This window comes from Erpetoichthys calabaricus, chromosome 5 (genome assembly GCF_900747795.2).
Source record: "Erpetoichthys calabaricus chromosome 5, fErpCal1.3, whole genome shotgun sequence".
In the NCBI taxonomy this organism is placed as follows: domain Eukaryota; kingdom Metazoa; phylum Chordata; class Cladistia; order Polypteriformes; family Polypteridae; genus Erpetoichthys; species Erpetoichthys calabaricus.
Window position 1 is genome coordinate 126,380,165 of NC_041398.2, and position 22,180 is coordinate 126,402,344.

Below are 22,180 nucleotides of genomic sequence, written 5' to 3' on the forward strand. Positions count from 1 at the left end.
CTAAATAATGACCGTACTATCTGCCATTTCCCTGTACCGCTTCATTTTCTTTGTTGGAATTTCTTGTTTGAAAAAATTATTTAACAGCGAGAAAAATGAGATTACTTTGAGAGGTTTCACTTGTCTAGTGTTCATTGTCACTAAACATTACATTCCACGCATTAAAAAGTTACCCTTCCACAGATGCACAGTAAAATTAGTGAAAGGCAAAAGGAAGACATTCTACTTTTTAATAGGCATTAGGAGACAGACATGTGACCTGGACTTTGCTTTGAAGGAGGACACTACTATGGTGATTCCAGCACCATCAGAACGCTGTGATTTTATTACTGATAGTAAGTTGGATAATATAAGTCTAGAATACCCGGGAGGGACTGGCTTGCCATTTGGCCTAAGACTGTGGGCCCGCAAAGGATTGTATTCTCCAGGATTTCATGTCCTGAAGTTTTTCTTTTCTCTCCTCCAGGTATTTCTGAGGCATTATAGTCCATTGTTTAGTTCCACAGTTGCATTGATGGAAATAATTTTGCTTGGCATGAAAAGGCAGGTTAAAGTACTGATGACTTAATAAATGAATCTGCTGCCACCTATAGGTACTTTAATCATCTTGTGGAGAGGAAAGAATTAAGGGAATTTTAATCAGGAAGAATTGCAATTAAGACTTTAAGGATCTTAATTTATTTACTTTCTGCTTTGCATTGTCTATTATTAATATTTAAAAGAACTAAATCAAAATTTCCCTGGGATCCTTTATTAAAATAAACAGGTCTGGAAAATGAATTAATTAATGCATTCTAATGATGTATGTCATCAACATTTTGGCATGTTCAATAGATAGTTAGATAGATACTTTATTAATCCCAAGGGAAAATTCACTTACTCCAACAGCAGCATACTGATACAAAAAACAGTATTAAAGAGTAATAAAAATGCAGATAAAAACGGACAATAACTTTGAATAATGTTAGTTAACGTTTACCCCCCATGGGTGGAACTGAAGAGTTGCATAGTTTGGGGGAGGAACGATCTCCTCAGTCTGTCAGTGGAGCAGGACAGTGACAGCACTGAGGAGATCGTTCCTCCCCCAAATTATGCGACTCTTCAATTCCACCCGGGGTAGTAAACGTTAACATTATTCAGATAGATAGATAGATAGATACTTTATTAATCCCAATGGGAAATTCACATTCTCCAGTAGCAGCATACTGATACAATAAATAATATTAAATTAAAGATTGATAATAATGCAGGTGAAAAACAGACAATAACTTTGTATGATGTTAAATGTTAACGTTTACCCCCCCCGGGTGGAATTGAAGAGTCGCATGGTTTGGGGGAGGAACAATCTCCTCAATCTGTCAGTGGAGCAGAACAGTGACAGCAGTCTTTCGCTGAAGCTGCTCTTCTGTCTGGAGATGATACTATTTAGTGGATGCAGTGGATTCTCCATAATTGATAGGAGCCTGCTGAGCGCCCGTCGCTCTGCCACAGATGTTAAACTGTCCAGCTCCATGCCAACAATAGAGCCTGCCTTCCTCACCAGTTTGTCCAGGCGTGAGGCGTCTTTCTTCTTAATGCTGCCTCCCCAGAACACCACCGCGTAGAAGAGGGCGCTCGCCACAACTGTCTGATAGAACATCTGCAGCATCTTATTGCAGATGTTGAAGGACGCCAGCCTTCTAAGGAAGTATAGTCGGCTCTGTCCTTTCTTGCACAGAGCATCACTATTGGCAGTCCAGTCTAATTCATCATCCAGCTGCACTCCCAGATATTTATAGGTTTGCACCATCTGCACACAGTCACCTTTGATGATCACGGGGTCCATGAGGGGTCTGGGCCTCCTAAAATCCACCACCAGCTCCTTGGTTTTGCTGGTGTTCAGTTGTAGGTGGTTTGAGTCGCACCATTTAACAAAGTCATTGATTAGGTCCCTATACTCCTCCTCCGGCCCATTCCTGATGCAGCCCACGATAGAAGTGTCATCAGCGAACTTTTGCACATGGCAGGACTCCGAATTGTATTTGAAGTCCGATGTATATAAGCTGAACAGGACCGGAGAAAGTACAGTCCCTTGTGGCGCTCCTGTGTTGCGGACCACAATGTCAGACATGCAGTTCCCAAGACGCACATACTGATATGCATATATATATGTGGGTGTGCACATGTTTCTATCATAAACATTGGCATACCTAAATAATAATACCTACCACTCTGTTGCTGATGACTAGCAAAAAATGCAAATTCACACATCTTTCAAATAACACAAAAAAGCAAAAACAATGGTCTGCCTTGAATGGTATCAGAACATTGTGAGATCCTCTGAAAATCATCATCTGACAAAGTAAATTGAGAGAGTTGCAAATACCCTTGTATTTGTACTTGTAGATTGTCTAATTCGTGTTACCATCAGGGAAAAGTAGGGTTTCTTCCCAATGATAAGGCATATCCACAAGCATTAAAAGATTTGTTGTTTGGTGAAAGTGAAATCCCGTGAGAGAAAATTTCAAGTCCCGTGAAACAAGAGATTTGGAAAAGTCCTGCCCACATCTAAAACATTTACAACCACACACCGGGTTCAATCATTTCTCATTTGTGTGAATGCTATTGTCAGACACATTTCTTGTCTTGTTTGTTGGTGAGCGAAACCCACTAGTGATAAAAAAAAAAAAAACAACACATGGCACATGTGCGCCCACACACCCAAGAGTATAGAGAACACTGCAGGGTTAACTGGTCAAGCCCTTCAGTGGAAAAAAAAAGTTATTGCAGCACATGGCAGCATGACAATTTCACATTCTACAGAAGCAGTATTTCTCTAGATAAGTAATTATATTAAGCATATGCTAGAACATTGGAACAAATCCTTATAGCGACAAAGCTGGGGGATGTCATAACTACAGGGTGAGGCAGAAAGGACGGATGTTTTTTACAAAATCATAAAATTGTTAATTTTTTTACAAAGAAATTTATTGAAAGATTTGAGTTCATATTGAAATAGCATTTGACAAAATCAAGTGTGGAAAACAACATCTCCCATGGAGTGTCCGTTATCACTGATGCATTTCTGAAGGCGTTCATGGAAGTTGGCCTCCACTCTTTTTCACCATCTGTCGATTTGGGCGACTTCCACGTGAATGGCTTCCTTCAGTTCCTCCAATGTACGGGGCTTATGCTTGTATACATGTGCCTTGAGGTGACCCCACAAGAAAAATTCGCACATGGATAAGTCAGGGGACCGAGGAGGCCAATGAATGTCACCAGCTGTGTGGGCTGTCGCCCCATCCTGTTGAAACCACTGTAGCAGTTGAAGCGTGGAGCCACCTCTAACACCCTCAGGTACCACTCTGAACACTGGATAAAAGTCCAAGACTTCTTTATTTTACAATAATAACGTGCACCAAGCACCCTCCACTCCACACTCATAAACAATAACTATTCTCAATAAACAATACAATCCTCCACTCCCAGACACTTCGCCCTCCTACCTCCCAGCTCAGCTCAAATGTCTGGGCTCACCCAGAGTCCTTTTATAGCCCCTGACCCGGAAGTGGTTCCTGGCCAAACCCCCAAGTCCTTATCCCTTCCGGGTCAGGGTAAACAGTCTTTCTTCAGCCCGGGAGCACGTCGTTTCTTCCTGTCACGTGGTGATGACGCACTCCCGGGTTATAGGGCACGTAAGGGCCCACTAGCCCCCCTACAGCGACTCCTGGCGGCCCCCAAGGTATCCAGCAAGGCTGTGTAACGACACTACAAAGTCCATGAGGCCCTGCTGGAACTCGGGGCACGAATATGCTGTCCGGAGGGCTCCTCCTAGCGGCCTGGGGGTGAGGGCCGGACTGGGAAGCCGGCAATCCTCCACACCACACACACCGAATGGGAATACGTTTTCGTTGTAATTCAGGTAAAAAGAAGTTGTTTATCATCTCGATATAGCGCTCCAAACAATTACTGAGGCCAAGTTCAGAAGAATGCTTCCGAGCAGATCGACTTGGACTGCGCAGCAGGGCTAGTCGTAAGCTTTCCACATTTTCAGGGGTACGTGCCATTCGTGTAGTCCCCGATGGTCTTTTGTTCATTAGTGTACCTTGTGTACGAAGTGCTTTAACCCAACGTAGGATAGTGTTACAAGCGGGAACAGCTTTATTTCTGTGGATATTGAAATGGCAACGAAATTCATGCTGAACTGCGGTAATAGATTGGTTGTTCTTGACAAAACAGTCGTACGCAAAAACGCTGTGTTCTATCATCCACGGCTCCATGGCTTCAACTAAAAAGAAAATAAAAAAATGCTAAGACTTCGCGAACCTAACGCCACCTACCGCACATCTGTCACTCCACCTAGTGGTGTGTTCTCGCCATTTCAAAGACGTCCGTCCTTTCTGCCTCACCCTGTATATTAATGACAAGTTACATTACTGAGGGAAACTTATTACCTATTTTGTACAAGTGATAGGAATGCACCCCATTGACCATTAATGCAGAAAAGCCACTGGGTATTACACCATACAACATTCCCGTATTAGGTGGACTGATATCTCCACACTGACCCTGTATAACTAAGTGCATCCTGTCAGAAACCCCCTTTTCAGAAACAATTCCTACCAAGTCTCTTTATGCTGCCTCATCTGGGCTCCTATTGACCCCAAGTTGGATTATCTAGGTTAACAAAATAACTGATGAATAATTTTCACATACCCACAAATAACCTTGAGAACAGATCCTAATAGTTAAGCAGGTTATATTTCTTTAAGTTATCATTTCTTCTCTAAACAGTTCAGTTTTATATGCAACTATTAACAACAGGAAAGAGCAAGAACTAATAAGACTCTAAGGATAAGGTGAAGAAAGAAATAAAAAAAATGAAAACAGATGGCAGGCTACCTATACCTAGCTAGTGATTTATTTACCGGAATGGTTCCAAGTAAATGCACATTTACAGGAGGCACCTCCTAGAAGGACCATTTAAGCACCTCTTTTTTATGCTAACAAATTAAGCTTATTTTTCAGTCACTATTTACAAGGATACAGCTTTTCAGACTTTAACTCCACTTAAATGAAGCCTGAGTTCTGCAGGTAGATTCTACTAAGTACCAAACACAAAGAAAAAATAAAAACAAAAATTTTCCCTGATCCAAATGAAATTTCTGTATAGATGCAGATAATGTACAAGGGCAATATTTGGTTTATTGAGATCCCTGTTTTAGACTGGAACCTTTTCAACCAAGAAAATAAGAATATCTAATGTCTCCTTTTACTTAATGTGTAAAGTTATTTTTCTAAGGAGAATTGTACAGGCTGAAAATAAGATGGAAACATGGTGTGCTGATTTTCTCAACAGTACTATATTGCCCAGGCCTCAGTACATAAACTGATCCATTTTCTAAGTGCAAATCCTCTTTAATAAAACCTCTGTGTGCGTTCAGTGTCCGTGTGTGTGTGTCTTCTGGTGAAGTGCGCATGCGCGGGGCACGGTGCGATGCTTCAAAGGCCGCCTGACGCATCACACAAGACAGAGAGGGCGGGACCTATAAAATATCGCACAGTTGATCCAATCGGATTTCTGGAAATGAGGTAAGACTTAAAACAAAAGGCACGAAAAATCCAATCGGGTACTGAGACACGGAGACCAGCTTCCCCACACAGGTTGGATTAGTGTTTGTGGTTGTGCAAGTGTTCACTCTGAGGATGTCAGATTTGCGATTAAGAAGCCTGGCCCGGTAAAGTGTAAAGTGTCAGTCGTTTTCCTAAATATACAAATTTACATGATATTACAATAGGATGACTTTTAAAAGTAGATTTATTTTTGTGCACATAAAATTCATTGCTGGGGAGACGCCACACATACAATAATCAGCTGCACGCCAGCACAGATTAAAATACTTGCTGGGGAACTGCACAGTACTTGCTGGAGAGACGCCACAAGCACGATTATCAACTACACGCCACACATTACATCAGTTGCTGGGAAGAATCTGCTGACTGCTCACTATTGTAACAGAAAATTAAATGCATTTTACGGACATCAAAGCCAGTATTACTGTCAGAGAAAATTACAGGCATTTTACGGAAATACAAACCAGTATTACTGCGAGAGAAAATTAAAGGCACACAATACAGTGATGCATATTACAGCCACATACAAGCCAGTATTACTGTTAACAGAAAATATTACGGACGTACAAGCCTATATTACTGTGACTATCTATCTACTAACAACAAGCCACCCAAAAAAGAAGAAAAAAATAATGAGCGTCAGAAAAACGCTAAAAGAGAAAGACTCAGAAGAGCAAATAGATCTATGGAGGAACAGGAAAATGAGCGTAAAAAAAAAATTCTCAAAGAGAATGCACTACTGTTCTAGCGCCCATTGTTGTAACGGGCTTAATGTCTTGTATACATATAATACATCAATTCAAACATTTTCTGCACCACTTCATTCAGTTCAGGTGCTTCAAAGCAGCACCAAGCACAAGGCAGCAACCAACCCATGCAGTCATGTACTGAACATGCAAACTCCAAACAATCAGTGACCAGACCAGGATTTCATCTCAGGACTCTAGAATTGTGAGTCCCAGTGCAGCCCTGTATTATACTAGAATTATTTAATCTAGAAGAATACAGTAATACATGACTAAATAAGGATTTTTTTTTCTTACCTCTTTTTCTAAGGCTTTTTTCATGATCAGGGCATCCGTATCCAGAATTGTTTTGAGCTTGATCCATAAAAACATGCCAGCAGAAGGACAGTGCCACTCAGCAACCTCTTAGTGACATAAAAAATAAGGGAGCATCCTTATTACCTTAGATGTACTTAATTTAGAAAAAAACTTTTAAATGAAAAACGTTAACAGAAAGTGAAAAGCAGTGAGCCAAAGTCTTTTAAAAAAGAAGTTAATGGTTTTAAAATGTATATTGTATTACAGTGCCTATAAAAGTATTCATCCCCTTGGGAGTTTTCACATTTTATATAATGCAACATTAGACAGACAGACATAGATACTTTATTTGTCCTCAATTGGAAATGTGGCCTTTTTACAGAAGCTTTTTAAATAAATATATAAACAAAAATCGATAAATAAATACAAATACTCACATACTTTAGTCTGAACACATATCAAAATGACTATAAAGCAAGAAAATTAAAAAGAAACTCTGATTTGGCAATCATAGTCACAGTAAGACATTAGGCAGGCATACTGCTTTTGGTAGCTCCATTAGCATTTCCTGACACACTTCTGCTGAATGACTCATTGGCTGAAAAAATACTCAGTGTTAATTGTGTCAGAGAGAGTATCCAGACTGCATAGTATACCTGAGTATGAATCATAGTGGATTTAATTTGGCTTTTTTAACACCGATCAACAGAAAAAAACACTCCTTAATGTTGAAGTGAAAACAGATCTCTTCTAAGTGGTCTAAGTTAAATGACACAAATCCAAAACACAAAATAATTGATAGCACAAGTATTCACCCCCCTCGAGTCAGTATTTAGTAGCCGCACATTTGGCAGTCATTACAGACTTGAGTCTGCATGGACAGTTCTCTATCAGGTTTGCATATCTGGTCACTGCAATTTTTCCACATACTTCTTTGCAAAACTGCTCAACCTCAGTCAAGTTAAATGGGGATCTTGAATGAACTGACTTTTACATGTCCTGCCACAAATTCTCAATTGGATAGCAATCTGGATTTTGTTTTAAGGACATTCCAGTGCAGCTTTAGCTTTACACTTGTGTGACACCCCATGTAGTGCAAGGTTAGCACCAGAGATGCAATGTTTGCTATGAGGGTATTGACAGAGAAGTACAGAGAAGGCCAGAAGGAGTTGCACTGCGTTTTTGTGGACCTGGAGATAACATATCACAGGGTGCCTCGAAAGGAGTTGTGGTATTGTATGAGGAAGTCGGAAGAGGCAGAGAAGTATGTAAGAGTTGTACAAGATATGTACGAGAGAAGAGTGACAGTGGTGAGGTCTTCGGTAGGAGTGATGGATGTATTTAAGGTGGAGGTGGGATTACATCAGCGATTGGCGCTGAGCCCTTTCTTATTTGCAATGATGATGGACAAGTTGACAGACGGCATTAGACAGGATCTATAGCGAGAGTAGGGAGCAGGTTGAGGGGACCCTGGGGATTTGGAAATATGCTCTAGAGAGAAGAGGAATGAAGGTCAATAGGAACAAGACAAATACATATGTGTAAATGAGAGGGAGGTCAGTGGAATGGTGAAGATGCAGGGAATACAGTTGGCGAAGGTGGGTGAGTTTAAATATTTGGGATCAACAGTACAAAGTAAATAGGATTATGGAAGAGAGGTGAAAAAGAGAGTGCAGGCAGGATGGAATGAGTGGGAAAGATTGTCAGGAGTAATTTGTGATAGACAGGTATCAGCAAGAGTGAAAGGGAAGGTCTACAGGATGGTAGTGAGACCAGCTATGTTATATGGTTTGGAGATAGTGGCACTGACCAAAAAACAGGAGACAGAGCTGAAGGTGGCAGAGTTAAATATGCTAAGATTTGCATTGGGTGTGACAGGGATGAATAGGATTAGGAACGAGTACATTAGAGAATCAGCTCAGGTTTGGAGACAAAGTCAAAGAGGCGAGATTGCATTGGTATGGACATGTGCAGAGGAGAGATGCTGGGTATATTGGGAAAAGGATGCTAAGGATAGAGCTGCCAGACAAGAGGAAAAGAAGAAGGCCTAAGAGAAGGTTTATGGATGTGGTGAGAGAGGACATGTAGGTGATGGGTGTAACAGAGTAAGATGCAGAGGACAGGAAGATATGGAAAAAGATGATCTGCTGTTGCAACCCCTAATGGGAGCAGCCAAAAGAAGAAGAAAGTGGTAATGCCTGATAGGCAGATTACCCCAAATTGGGGTTTTTGTCTTGATCAAATCTTCTCCCAAGGCTCAACTTTCTTGCAGACCGCATCAGGTTCTTCTCCATGATTTCCCTGTATTTTGCTGCATTAATTTTACCCTCCACCTTCACAAGTCTTCCAGTGCCTGCTGCAGAGAAGCATACCCACAGTTTGAAACTGCTATCTCATTGCCTCCCAGTGGGGATGGTATGTTTTCGATAACATGAAGTGTTAGGTTTAAGCTAATACGCCAAACATTGTGTTTAGCCTGATGGTCAAAAAGCTCAGTTGTAGTCTCATCTGATCTTTTGCAGGTGAGTGTCTCTGGTGACCTACTACATTAGTCTTATTCTTGAATGATCTCTCTGATTTTGTAGTCTTGCTCCTCCAAGGAGATTGTGGCACAGTGGTAGTGCTGCTGCTTTGCAGTAAGGAGACTGTGGAAGATTGTGGGTTCGCTTCCCGGTTCCTCCCTGTGTGGATAGCGCTTTGAGTACTGAGAAAAGCGCTATATAAATGTAATGAATTATTATTATTATTATTTACAGTTGTGCTATACTATTTGCATTTTTAATGATTGATATAACTGTACTCCAAGGAAATTTAGTGATTTGGATATTTTCATGTATCAATTCCTTGACTTGTTCTTTTCAGTCACCTTTTAACAGAGTTGTGTGGAGTGTCCTGTTGTATTCATTGTATAGGTTTACGCCAAGATACTGACTCACCACATGTTGGACCTCACAGATAATGTGCACTGAATTGAATCACCTTGACTACAGATAGGTGATCTCCATTTAACTAATCATGTAACTTCTAAAACCATTTGGCTGCACCAGTAATGTGCCATATTAAAGGGGATGATCGATTATTGTGTGTTTTGTATTTGTAATTATTTTATACTGCTTTGCAGAGATCTGTTTTCACTTTTGCATTGAAAACAGTTTTTTTCTGCCAATCAGAATAAACAGAAGTTGCCTAAAACACTTTGATACAACAGCTTGATGAACCACTTTGGCATCATATACAAATGTAACCAATTTTCGTACACTTTTTGAATCAAAGCTCCTCCATTCATCCATTTTTTTTTCCAAATATAGGAACTTGATAGTATGTCAGTAAACCAAAGGGCACACTCACCCACTTAATGAACACAATATATTATCAAAATTAATTAAGAAGTAGTAGTGGTGCCAAGACTGAAGACGGTAATGGATCTAACACAGCATAACAAGCATATTGCAATCCCCAATTCAGAAAAACTTTTTCTAAGCAACAGGTGGGTAAGGGGCACTGTTGCATTTGAGTTTTGAAACAGCAGCCCTTGAAACCCTAAACATTAACAGAATATTATATAAATTACCTATTTTCCTTTATTTCAGGTAAACCTCATCTTACATTAACATCTCAATGTCTTTATCTAGTACATAAGTAGTTGGTATGATAATGTTATGAATAAAGTTATACCCTTTTCATTACAAAATTATGAATAGAACTTTAGAAGGCCCAACAAAGTGTAATGCAATGCTCAGTTAGTTTATTCAGAATTAATACACAAAATCATCTATCTAATAAAGTCTACTGTATTAAACAAAGGATTCATTTGTCCAAACAGAGACCAGTAACATTGTCTGAGGTAGCAAATCTTCTGCTTAATTTGTTCTAAGAGGTTTTAACACAATTAATTCTACACAATACTAAATAAGTATTTTCATATCATATTAGTAAATATTCCACATAATTCTGAGACACTAAATTGAGGCAATATTAAAAAAAACGAAAAATGAAAAATGATGAAATAAATAAATTCACATAAATAATGAAATAGTATAAGATACCCATATCTCCTGATAGCACTGGTTGCAAAACTTTAAGCAGCCCTTGATGGCATGCCAGTACATTGCTAGGCCTGCCCATGGACACACCCACAGTTTTACTCAGCCAGTTTAGAGTTAGAGCTGCCAGTTAACCCTAACCTGCATGTCTGAATGTTGAAGAAAAGCAGAGCACATAGACATGGGGAAAATATGTAAACTTCACAAATGCAGCATCTGTGTGGGACTCCAAAACTGAACTTTATACTGTATTTTAAGGCAACAGTCCTGTCCAATAACAAAACAGAAAACAAATTTTATTTAAGTAGTATATTGGGGTTTGGAGTCACAGTAGCTCAATACTGGTATAATCTCATGCTCAGGTTTTATGTATTTTTTCTTATATTTTTATAGCATTATTTGCAAATTATAGTTACAAATTTTCATTTTGAAACAGTGCAGCAGGGAGGCATAAATTTACTTTGCCTTCATTTGAGAGTCAAGGCTGGGGGGCTGTCAAAAGGCAAAGCATTTGTGGAACCTTGCCCGGACACAGACAGGCGGACACCAATGGTTAACCCAACACACGTTTATTCACAAAGTCCTTATTTACAAATTTCACACACAACCCCAAAACTCCCCCAAAGTCCAGGCCTCAACAATGCCCTTTCCTCTCTTTAGGCCACCTCCAATCCTCTTCTCCCGAATACCGTCTCTCTTCCTCCCAACTCAAGCCCTCGAATGGAGGGAGGCGGCCCCTTTTATACACACCCGGACGTGCACCAGGTTCCTCCCAATTAGTTTCCGCCGGCACTCCCAAGTGTGGTGGAAGTACCGGCTGCGCACCCGGAAGCACATCCGGGTGTCCCTGCTCTTCTTCCCCCCAGCACTTCCGGGTGTGGCGGAAGTGCTGAGGGTCAGGGCTCCTCAGGCATTGGGGAACCCCCTGGTGGTGACCACAGGCCCCTATAAGGTTGAGCTTCTAAGCTCTGTTCCTGTGGTCCCCAAAGCCACCAGGGCGGTCGCCCCCTCGTGGTCTGGAGGAGGCATAATCTCTCCTCCGGTCCTTCTGGGCATCCTGGCTGGGTGCCACCCCAGGGCCGCTTGCCAAATATGTTAAAGCCCACTGCGGCACTTCTTGTGTGATTTTGAGCTATACAAAAATAAATTGCATTGTAGTGTATTGTATTTGTACAATTATTTGTAAATTAACTCTCCATCCATTTATTCAACCATTTTCTGAGCGTAAAATTTCTGTTACATGATAATTCAGAGGGTGGGGTAGCATTTAAGCAAGTTTACTTAAACTATAAAGCAAACAAGCAAATAATTTTTCTGTATAGCACCTTTTCAATGGTGAACACCATCACACAATGTAATACAAGTATACAAATGTAGTACAATTGTTTTCAAATAACTGGGGCACAGAGAAATTAAACTACTTGTTCAGGGTCACATTTTGTGTCAGCAGAAACAGTGCAAGTAATAGTGAGGTTCTTGGTTCTAAGTATTGTATTTTTTTATACTATTAGAATCTTCTCATGTTCTCTGACTTGTGCTTTTCATTCTCAAGCTTTGCTACCTGATTAAGATTATTATTACTTATTATTTATTATAAGAAATAATTAAGATATGTGTCTTGCACTTATATACTTGTTTTTGTTCTGCCATGTTCTAACTTCATCATATTTTTCCCACAATTTGTTCTTAGGTTATACTTACTGTTGATCAGTATCAGAGAAGGTATTTTCCCAAACTAAATTAGGCTGATGTCACATTACACAGCTTTTTTGCCAACTACAGTTGCTGATCTCATCGCTTCATGATGTCAAATTACACAACTAAAAACCACAGCTGATGTCATATTTACCGGTTAAGTTCTAATCTTTCAGCACAGTTGTGCTTGCCCTATTTTCTGAAGGCCAATAGCAAGCAGCCTGATGGAGCTGGTGCATTACGAAGGGTTTTAACAACTGTGACAAGTTCAGCAGCAATACTGACCCTTTATTTCTTTTTTTCATTCTATTATGATATGCAGAGTTTGAAGTGAAACCAAATTACTGGTGCTACTCAGTATAGTTGGTGTCTTGCAACTCCTCAACTTTCATTACTACTTTTGCAAAACATGCAAGCAGATGGGTAGTGGATGCACCTTGGAGACTGCAATAAACTACCATTCGATGAAATGTTGCTGTTTTTTTACATCTGTTTTAGTACGTAAAACATGAAACTTAAGACTGACTTTTATTTGTAAGGTTCAAAACACCCGTGTTCCTTATTTCTCATCACTACATTGTATGCATTGTAATTCTGGGTGAACATTAATTGGTTGTCAGCTCTCCTGCACACATCTGACTAAAGACCGGCTAAAGTCAAAATCAAATCTGTTTAATTTTATTGGTGCGAATCACACACTAGTTGCAGTAAGTCGCTGGGTATGTCACATTAAGTAATCAACTTCACAGGAATGTGCAGCTGACACCCTCTAACTCACTAAAATTATGTAAATGAAGTCTATGACTGAAAATCACTGAAAATGTTGAGTAATTTGACATAGGCTTTACTTGATTATTCAAACCCCTAAAATGCATAAAGCTTTCAGATTACAAAATAGTAGGGTATTGTACAGTGTTGGCCATTATGGATGCAACAAGAAGTGAAGCAAAATGACACCTTTATTGGCTAACTAAAAAAATACAATAAGCAAAGCTTTTGAGGCAGTTTAGGCCCCTCCTTCAGTCAAGCTTGCCTGAAGAATGGACCTGAGCTGCCTCGAAAGATTCTAGAGTCATATTTTGCATGGACATCAGCTACATAACATACCCAGGGGAAGGAGAAATTGACCTTGAGTAGTAAAGGTATTATTATTTTTGAAAAACTACTGCTTCTTCCAGGATTTATTGTTGTGGTGTGATTAGTACTGACTACTGACTGACTGTTGTGAGCTGTGCTTAATGCCAGCAGTAGACAAGTTCACATAAATTAATTTTTCTGCACTGCTGTTCACTTCAGTGCATGCAATACTGGTCAAGGAGGTGGCCTTGGGATAATTCTGTGAATGTACTGCAAACTGCTTCTAAAATTTTACATCCATTGAGGTACTTATCTTCTTATATAATACGCTACCATGGCTGTTCGTTTGTCTGTCCAGGATTTTAAATCACCTGTAGCTTGCAAACCATTTGATCTATTGACCTGAAATTTGGTACACATATACTACGTGACATCTACTATCCGCTTTCGGGGTGATGATTGACCTCCAAGGTCAAAGGCCAAACCTGGAAGGTCAAGGTCAAAAATCAAATAACCTGCACCCTGAAATCTGGTACACATATACTACGCTGAAACTCTGCACTACAGCTTTATATTAAATGCGAAGAATTTTGGAATTATTACTCTTTTTGTTTTTATTTTATTGTAGAATCAACTGTCGGCAGCAGGCAGAAGGGTGGCTGTGCAGTGCATGCATACAGGTGCCATTCTCATTCCTACCACCTTCGCTGTCACTTCCCCTACCTCTTCATATCTTAAATCATTCTTCAGGCAGATTGAAGACTTAAGTGCCAGCGATAGATAGATAGATAGATAGATAGATAGATAGATAGATAGATAGATAGATAGATAGATAGATAGATAGATAGATAGATAGATAGATAGATAGATAGATAGATAGATAGATAGATAGATAGATAGATAGATAGATAGATAGATAGATAGATAGTTCATTAATCCCAAGGGGAAATTCACATACTCCAGCAGCAGCATACTGATAAAGAACAATATTAAATTAAAGAGTAATAAAAATGCCAATAACAATGTAGGTATACAGACAGACAATAACTTTGTATAATTTTAACGTTTACCCCCCGGGTGGAATTGAAGAGTCGCATAGTGTGGGGGAGAAACGACCTCCTCAGTCTGTCAGAGGAGGAGGACATTGACAGCAGTCTGTCACTGAAGCTGCTCCTCTGTCTGGAGATGATACTGTTTAGTGGATGCAGTGGATTCTCCATGATTGACAGGAGCCTGCTCAGTGCCCATCACTCTGCCACGGATGTCAAACTGTCCAGCTCCGTGCCTACAACAGAGCCTGCCTTCCTCACCAGTTTGTCCAGGCGTGAGGAGTCCCTTTTCTTTATGCTGCTTCCCCAGCACAACACCGCGTAGAAGAGGGCACTCGCCACAACCGCCTGATAGAACATCTGCAGCATCTTATTGCAGATGTTGAAGGACGCCAGCCTTCTAAGGAAGTATAGTCGGCTCGGTCCTTTCTTACACAGAACATCAGTATTGGCAGTCCAGTCCAATTTATCATTCAGCTGCACTCCCAGGTACTTATAGGTTTGCACCCTCTGCACACAGTCACCTCTGATGATCACAGGGTCCATGAGGGGCCTGGTCCTCCTAAAATCCACCACCAGCTACTTGGTTTTGCTGGTGTTCAGTTGTAAGTGGTTTGAGTCGCACCATTTAACAAAGTCCTTGATTAATTTCTATACTCCTCTTCCTGCCCATTTCTGATGCAGCCCGCGATAGCAGTGTCGTCAGTGAACTTTTGCACGTGGCAGGACTCTGAATTGTATTTGAAGTCCGATGTATATAGGCTGAACAGGAACAGAGAAAGTACAGTCCCCTGAGGCGCTCCTGTGTTGCTGACCACAATGTCAGACCTGCAGTTCCTGAGACGCACATACTGAGGTCTGTCTGTAAGATAGTCCACGATCCATGCCACCAGGTATGACTTAATAAGTTTTAAAGCAAAAAGATGCCGACAAAAGAAGAGAAGAAGTCAGGTGGCTAGGAAAACTATGAATGCTCAAGTCAAGTGTATTCGTTACTGGTCAAATTATAATGTGACTTACAAAATTTAGATACAGTAGCTCACATTAAAACAAAAGTGATTAAAGCTTGGATTAGTTTTCAAAGATGTTTCAAGCTTGTTAATAATACTTAACAGACACCACTTTTCAAGGCAAATTACAAAAATAAACTAGCGGATATATATCTGTATTTCTAAATTAGTCATGCTAAGCATTAGATATTTGACAGTTTATAACATACTGTTGTAAAGAAATGAACCAACCTTTAAGCCATTTATCAGCAGAAGTAAGCATTGCATTTCTCTGTTTTCTGTAGAAATCCACCACACTAAAGCAGAAAATACAAAAATCAAGAAAATTTTGTAAATTATGAAAACAGTCTTAAGATAAACAACAGGCTAATATTTAAAGATCTATACAATATTTTTTAGAGAGTTAAGAGTGTTTACAGCATTATAACAGCTAATGATGTATTTATGTGTGGAAGCTCCCACTAGGTTGTCATCAAGAAATGTTTTCAGGCCAATGTTGATGGAGAAATATCTATTTTTTATACTGTTTTTTAATTATAAAGTTACTTCTCATATTCAAAATGAAACTCAATACCAGCATTTTTTTAAATAATTTTTAGCTCTCTTCAAATACGTAACTATTTAGTCAATTTGCCATTACACAATATTGTGTTTATTTGGGCTAGTTTTGCAGCCTAACTGGTTGGAAAGTGTTGTTTTGTTATGCTGAATTATTATTATTATATTTATAGTATAATTACTATATTATTAATAGACTATGACTTTTATTATTGAAATTTCATGATTTGTTTTAAGCCAGGGAACGATGTTAACAGTGTAATCATTTGGTTTTCACTACAAAAAGAGCTTATCAGAAGTTTGGAAAATGAAATCATGCTGGCATGGTACCAGACATGGTGGTTCTTCTGACTTGCTGGCATCAGTGAAGCCCAACAGTGACCCAGAGGTCTTGCCAACACTGATATAGTGTAGTGGTAAAATCAGTTAGGAAACACTCATGACTATCTAGGTTTTTAAATAATAAATAAATATTTCTCTCTCTCTGTCTCTCTACCAGTTTAATGGTCATTTCTGGGTAAACCCAAGTTGGAAGCTGCTTCCCTGACACAAACCTCATTTAGTTGCTTTTTACAACAAGAGGATTGGTGACTTTATTCTAATTCCAGGTCACAAAGGTTATTTAATATCTGAGCAAGTCTGCTACTTACTCACAAACCATTAGGATAAAGCATAGCATGGTAGACATATAATTTTTGTGTGGCAGCCCCAAAATAAACCAAAAATGAATGACATATAAAAGGTCTTTCCTTTTAAGAATTGAGAGGGAACATATTGTATTGTTTTTATGTATGGTGCCCACTGTTGAACATGGGTGTTTCCAATCCACACCCTTCAATAGAAAACAAAAAACAGAACAAGCAGTTCTTTCAGCCTTGTAATGCATGGTTACGAAAAAAAAAAAGAAATGTATATATGACTAGTGTGTTTTGTCTTTTTAACCTGCATTTCATGGTGTCCTTTTTTCAAAAAAGCTCTTGTAGCTCTCAAATTCTTCACATTTATCTCAAGTCTAAATACGACATGCACATGACTTATATTCAGAAGTTTTTAATACAACCTAACATTTTAATTGCCTTTACTAAGTGAAAGTTAACTCAGTACCAGACCATACCATACCATTTTCTAAGCTTGTTTAATCCTAATCAAGGTCGCAGTAGGCAGCAAGAATAGGGTATAAGGAACGTACATTCCCTGGATGAGGCGCCAAACAATAAATTGTGCTTATAGAGTTTTTTTTCATGTAGGTCAGTGTCACTTATCTTTAATTTTATAAACTATGTTCCTTTTTCTCACATGTAGCACTTTACATTTATGTTCATGAAACTGTACTTTCCAAGTAGATCCTCAGTTGTAAAGACTGCCTAGGGTGTTTATGTTTCAAAGCCTAAAAAGACTGTCTAAGTCCAAGGTGTTTATCTATTGATTAGTTTTTTTTTTTTTTTTTTTACATTTTCTGCTATGATCTAAATGGCTTCTATTTACTTTTTGATACAAAGATTTATCAATGCACATGCTTTTATTTTTGACTACTACAGTATTTCCCTGTTCAAGTCTATAAAATTCATTTGGGAGATCTTCTAAACTCTTCCTGGCAATTATTTAGAATAGTGTTTTTGAATAAGAAACTTCGTAAATTATTTCTGTTTGATTTCCATCAAATCCTAATTTGAAATGATACATTTTTACATTTTCATCCCATTGTAATATAAGAAATTAAAAACTGGCCACCTCTTGGGCAAACACTGTTTGCTCTTGATCATTTAGGATAGAGACAAAATCCTGAGAGATGGTTCTCTGCATTGCAATCTTGATGATCTTCTTTTGGCACATGAAGGGTTCTATTCTGGTGCATTTTCAGGAAAACGGCACAGTGCATTGCACTTGTCATTGATTGTCTATGCTTAGAGAGAAGCTGAAACCTGCAATTCACAGCAAAAGAAGATTAATGCTGTCAAAAACAGTCTTGCTGCTCCATGACAATACATGTCCCCATGAAGTGGCCACAACGGTGGAGGCAATGCAGCATCTAGTCCTGATCTAGCACATTGTGACTATACCATCTTCGGTCCATTTAGAGAGGCTCTATGCATTTGAAGATTCACCTCTGAGGTAAAGGAGGATCTGAATTTGTGAGCAGCCAAAAAAATTCTTCTCTAAAAGTATAAAAATGTTCCTGGAATGATACAAGAAGTGCATCGACCTGCAAGAACACTAAGTGGATTAGTTATATAACTTTTAAGTTCTTCTGCTCACAGTGACTGGTTTTAAAGGGTAAGTTCCATCCATCCATCCATTTTCCAACCCGCTGAATCCGAACACAGGGTCACGGGGGTCTGCTGGAGCCAATCCCAGCCAACACAGGGCACAAGGCAGGAAACAATCCTGGGCAGGGTGCCAACCCACCACAGTAAAGGGTAAGTTGCCTTTACTTTTTGATTCTCTCTTGTATCATTGCACTCACAGAATTCCAATCTTGGGGAACAAACTAGCTGTATAACAAAGCAGAGGCTCATTCCACAGTTTGATATCCTGACACTAGATGTTACTCAAATGTCTTTTGTTTCTGATCTCTTTGGGGATGCTTTGCACTGTTTTCTTTCATTAAGAAGTTAGAAATGCCTTGTAAACAGTAACAAATCTTTCATTATTATTATTAGTTTACATGGCTGCATGTGTTTTCTTTCTTTAAGGAACCTTTAAGGCTTATTTTCAGGTGTAGCTGGGCACATGGCTAATTTGCATGCATAATTAGCCATGAGGTGCTAAATGGCCAGTGCACAGAGATCAGTGTTTTATGTCCAGTGGTATATTCTCATTGTGGTTGGCTAATGCAGTAATTTATATTTGGAAAATTGTATTTATTTTTTTAGTTTTTGTTAAACACATGCAAGGTGAAAGGCTGGAGTAGGGATCAGGAGGCGATATCACATATGCCTGAAGCAGCTCTGCAACAATTTTACAGTACACATGCATGAAAGTTCTGTGCATGGCTCCTACAGCTCTGTGATGTCATGCAGGCCTCACAAAGCCTCAAGAGGCACTGAGGAAAAAAAAAATGTTCGCCTAAGCTGGCCACAAGGTAATTTCCAGGAAAATACTCAGCAAACAAGGTCACTGGTGAATATAGCATATTCACGGAGAGAAATGCTTTGGTGAATTTTGCTAATTAACACCACTCTTAACTTTATGTTTTTGATTTTTATGTAATTTGACCAAGATCTTCCATATTTCTCAATATAGCATCCACAGATCAGATCATGAAAATACTATTACAGTAATCCCTCCTCCATCGCGGGGGTTGCGTTCCAGAGCCACCCGCGAAATAAGAAAATCTGCGAAGTAGAAACCATGTGTTTATATGGTTATTTTTATATTGTCATGCTTGGGTCACAGATTTGCGCAGAAACACAGGAGGTTGTAGAGAGACAGGAACGTTATTCAAACACTGCAAACAAACATTTGTCTCTTTTTCAAAAGTTTAAACTCTGCTCCATGACAAGACAGAGATGACAGTTCCGTCTCACAATTAAAAGAATGCAAACATATTTTCCTCTTCAAAGGAGTGCGCGTCAGGAGCAGATAATGTCAGAGAGAGAGAGAGGAAAGCAAACAAATCAATAGGGCTGTTTGGCTTTTAAGTATGCGAAGCACTGCGGCACAAAGCTGTTGAAGGCGGCAGCTCACACCCCCTCCGTCAGGAGCAGGGAGAAAGAGAGAGAGACAGAGGAAAACAAACATCAAAAATCAATACGTGCCCTTCGAGCTTTTAAGTATGCGAAGCACCGTGCAGCATGTTGCTTCACGAAGCAGCTGCACAGAAGGTAGCAACGTGAAGATAATCTTTCAGCATTTTTAGATGAGCGTCCGTATCGTCTAGGTGTGCGAACAGCCCCCCTGCTCAATCCCCCTACGTCAGGATCAGAGAAAGTCAGCGCAAGAGAGAGAGAGAGAAAAGTAAATTGGGTAGCTTCTCAGCCATCTGCCAATAGCGTCCCTTGTATGAAATCAACTGGGCAAACCAACTGAGGAAGCATGTACCAGAAATTAAAAGACCCATTGTCCGCAGAAATCCGCGGACCAGCAAAAAATCTGCGATATATATTTAAATATGCTTACATATAAAATCCGCGATAGAGTGAAGCCGCGAAAGGCGAAGCGCGATATAGTGAGGGATTACTGTACTAATGCTCATGGTTTCCATTTATTCATACACATTTATTTTGATGCTATCTTGCTGGGATGCAGAATTTTGTTATTAACACAAGAAAGTTTTAGCTTGTAATCATTTACACACATACAGGTATGTAATAACTCTAGTGGCAATGCAGAACACTGTCAGGTCAACCTGTTACCCTGAACCAACACCAGTGCAGACCAGCTTAATGTTAGGAAAGGTAATTTATTAACAAGCAAAATACTTAGAAGGGAGGAAAAAAGAGAAGGAGAAAAGAGTACAAAAACAAAATACAAAATGATAAAACTGTCTCTCTAGTCCTTAAGTTTCTCTAACCTCACCTTCACAGAATATAATCAATACTTCTGGTTCCACTACAGCCCAAAGGGAGGCACTTATGCATCACCCTTATTCTAAATGAAACTCCAGTAAACACTATTCTTTCCAGAGGACTCTCCAGGAACCTCAAATACTTCAGCAGGGAAACATCTGCCCAAATGCCGCACCTCTAGAGCTTGTTCCTAGCCAACTGCTTGTATGTTATCCTAGCTGGGAAAAGGTATTCCTGCTGATTAATATACTTCTGTACACTTCCATCTATCTGCTTTTTTTGTCCTTTCATTTCCTTATTAAAACATGAACACTGAATAATCATAAAATTACACAATTAGAATCACAAGTCAATACATAAGTAATTTGCTGAAACACAGTATACAGTAAATGCACAGAGGTATGGCCAAACGTTTTATGATTATAAATATTCTAACAGGTTCAGAAAACATTTTTAATTTTTAAAGACTGTTAGTTTACTGTCCAAAAGAAATACAACATTTCATTGTTCATGGAATCAAAATCTTTGAATTTACCTATCCACATGCTTAAGGAATCCCTCCTGTCCCCATTTATGAAGCAGCTGTGAGACCATAACCTGAAAAAAAGAAATTATTAGGAAATTAAAACTATACATAATTTGCAAGTTGTAATAAAAGTAGAAAGAGAATGACCCACATATTATCTAAATTCAGACGGCAAAAAAATAAAAAAACAAAAGAAAATCTTTCTCTAAAGATACTCTCAGCGAAACTGCAACAGTACTTATAACTTTTGCTAATTTAAAAAAGCAATTATATTAAATATAAATCATATATACAAAATTAAATCAAAACGTAAAGGCAATTTGAAAATTACATGGTAACTGCAATACAACACATTTGCCATGGCATGGATGCTCTGCTGTGGGATTGCACTATTGTTGAACAACGTGCCACAATGAGATTTCTTTGAGAAATTCACAGAAGGATGTTGGATTGTGTAAATCATTAAGCTGTTTGGATACCCATTCTTTGGAAACTCAACAGTACCCCAAGTCATCATGCATTATGGCATATGCAGATCCATAGCAGACTATGAAATGTCCAGCAACAGCAGACAACACAATCCATCGGTCTTCTCTGATGAAGGCATTCCCCATGTCGATGTGGGCTTATGCCATAATGTTGATAGTTGGCTAGACCAAGCTTCAAACCTTTCTTTCCATTCATAATTTTTTCATTGACTCATGTTGTTTTCACTTTGGTGAATTTCAGAAGGTTTCACACTTTCTGCCCAAAGAAATCTCACTATGGCACATTGTTCAATGATTGTGCATGTTCATTTGACCTTGGCTTCATCTAGACTAGTGGCAGTGCTCTGTGCTGTGTGTGTTTGGGCTACCCATATGCCATTGCAAATATGTTATATTGCATCAGCTTCTGTCCATTGCGGTCTATGTGTAATTTTCAAATTGTTTTTACTTTTCAATTTACCCTCATATAAATAAATAAGACAATTCAAAGAAAAAAAAATGATTACATTTCAACTTTACAATAATGTCCAAAAGGACAAAAAGTACTGAACTACTTCTGCTGTACTGTGT

General features: G+C 39.1%; 1 protein-coding gene across 2 annotated transcripts in view; it reads right to left on the bottom strand.

The window, feature by feature from the left end:
* The window catches only part of aadat (aminoadipate aminotransferase), an 88,241-nt gene that overhangs the window by 28,276 nt on the left and 37,785 nt on the right, over positions 1-22,180 (bottom strand). For both annotated transcript variants that reach the window (XM_028802011.2, XM_051928640.1), the window contains exons 10-12: positions 21,132-21,193; positions 15,762-15,826; positions 6,657-6,763 (exon numbers count right to left, since the gene is read on the bottom strand). In XM_028802011.2, coding sequence (XP_028657844.1) covers positions 6,657-6,763; positions 15,762-15,826; positions 21,132-21,193 — 234 coding nt within the window. The remainder of the gene's footprint in view (positions 1-6,656; positions 6,764-15,761; positions 15,827-21,131; positions 21,194-22,180) is intronic.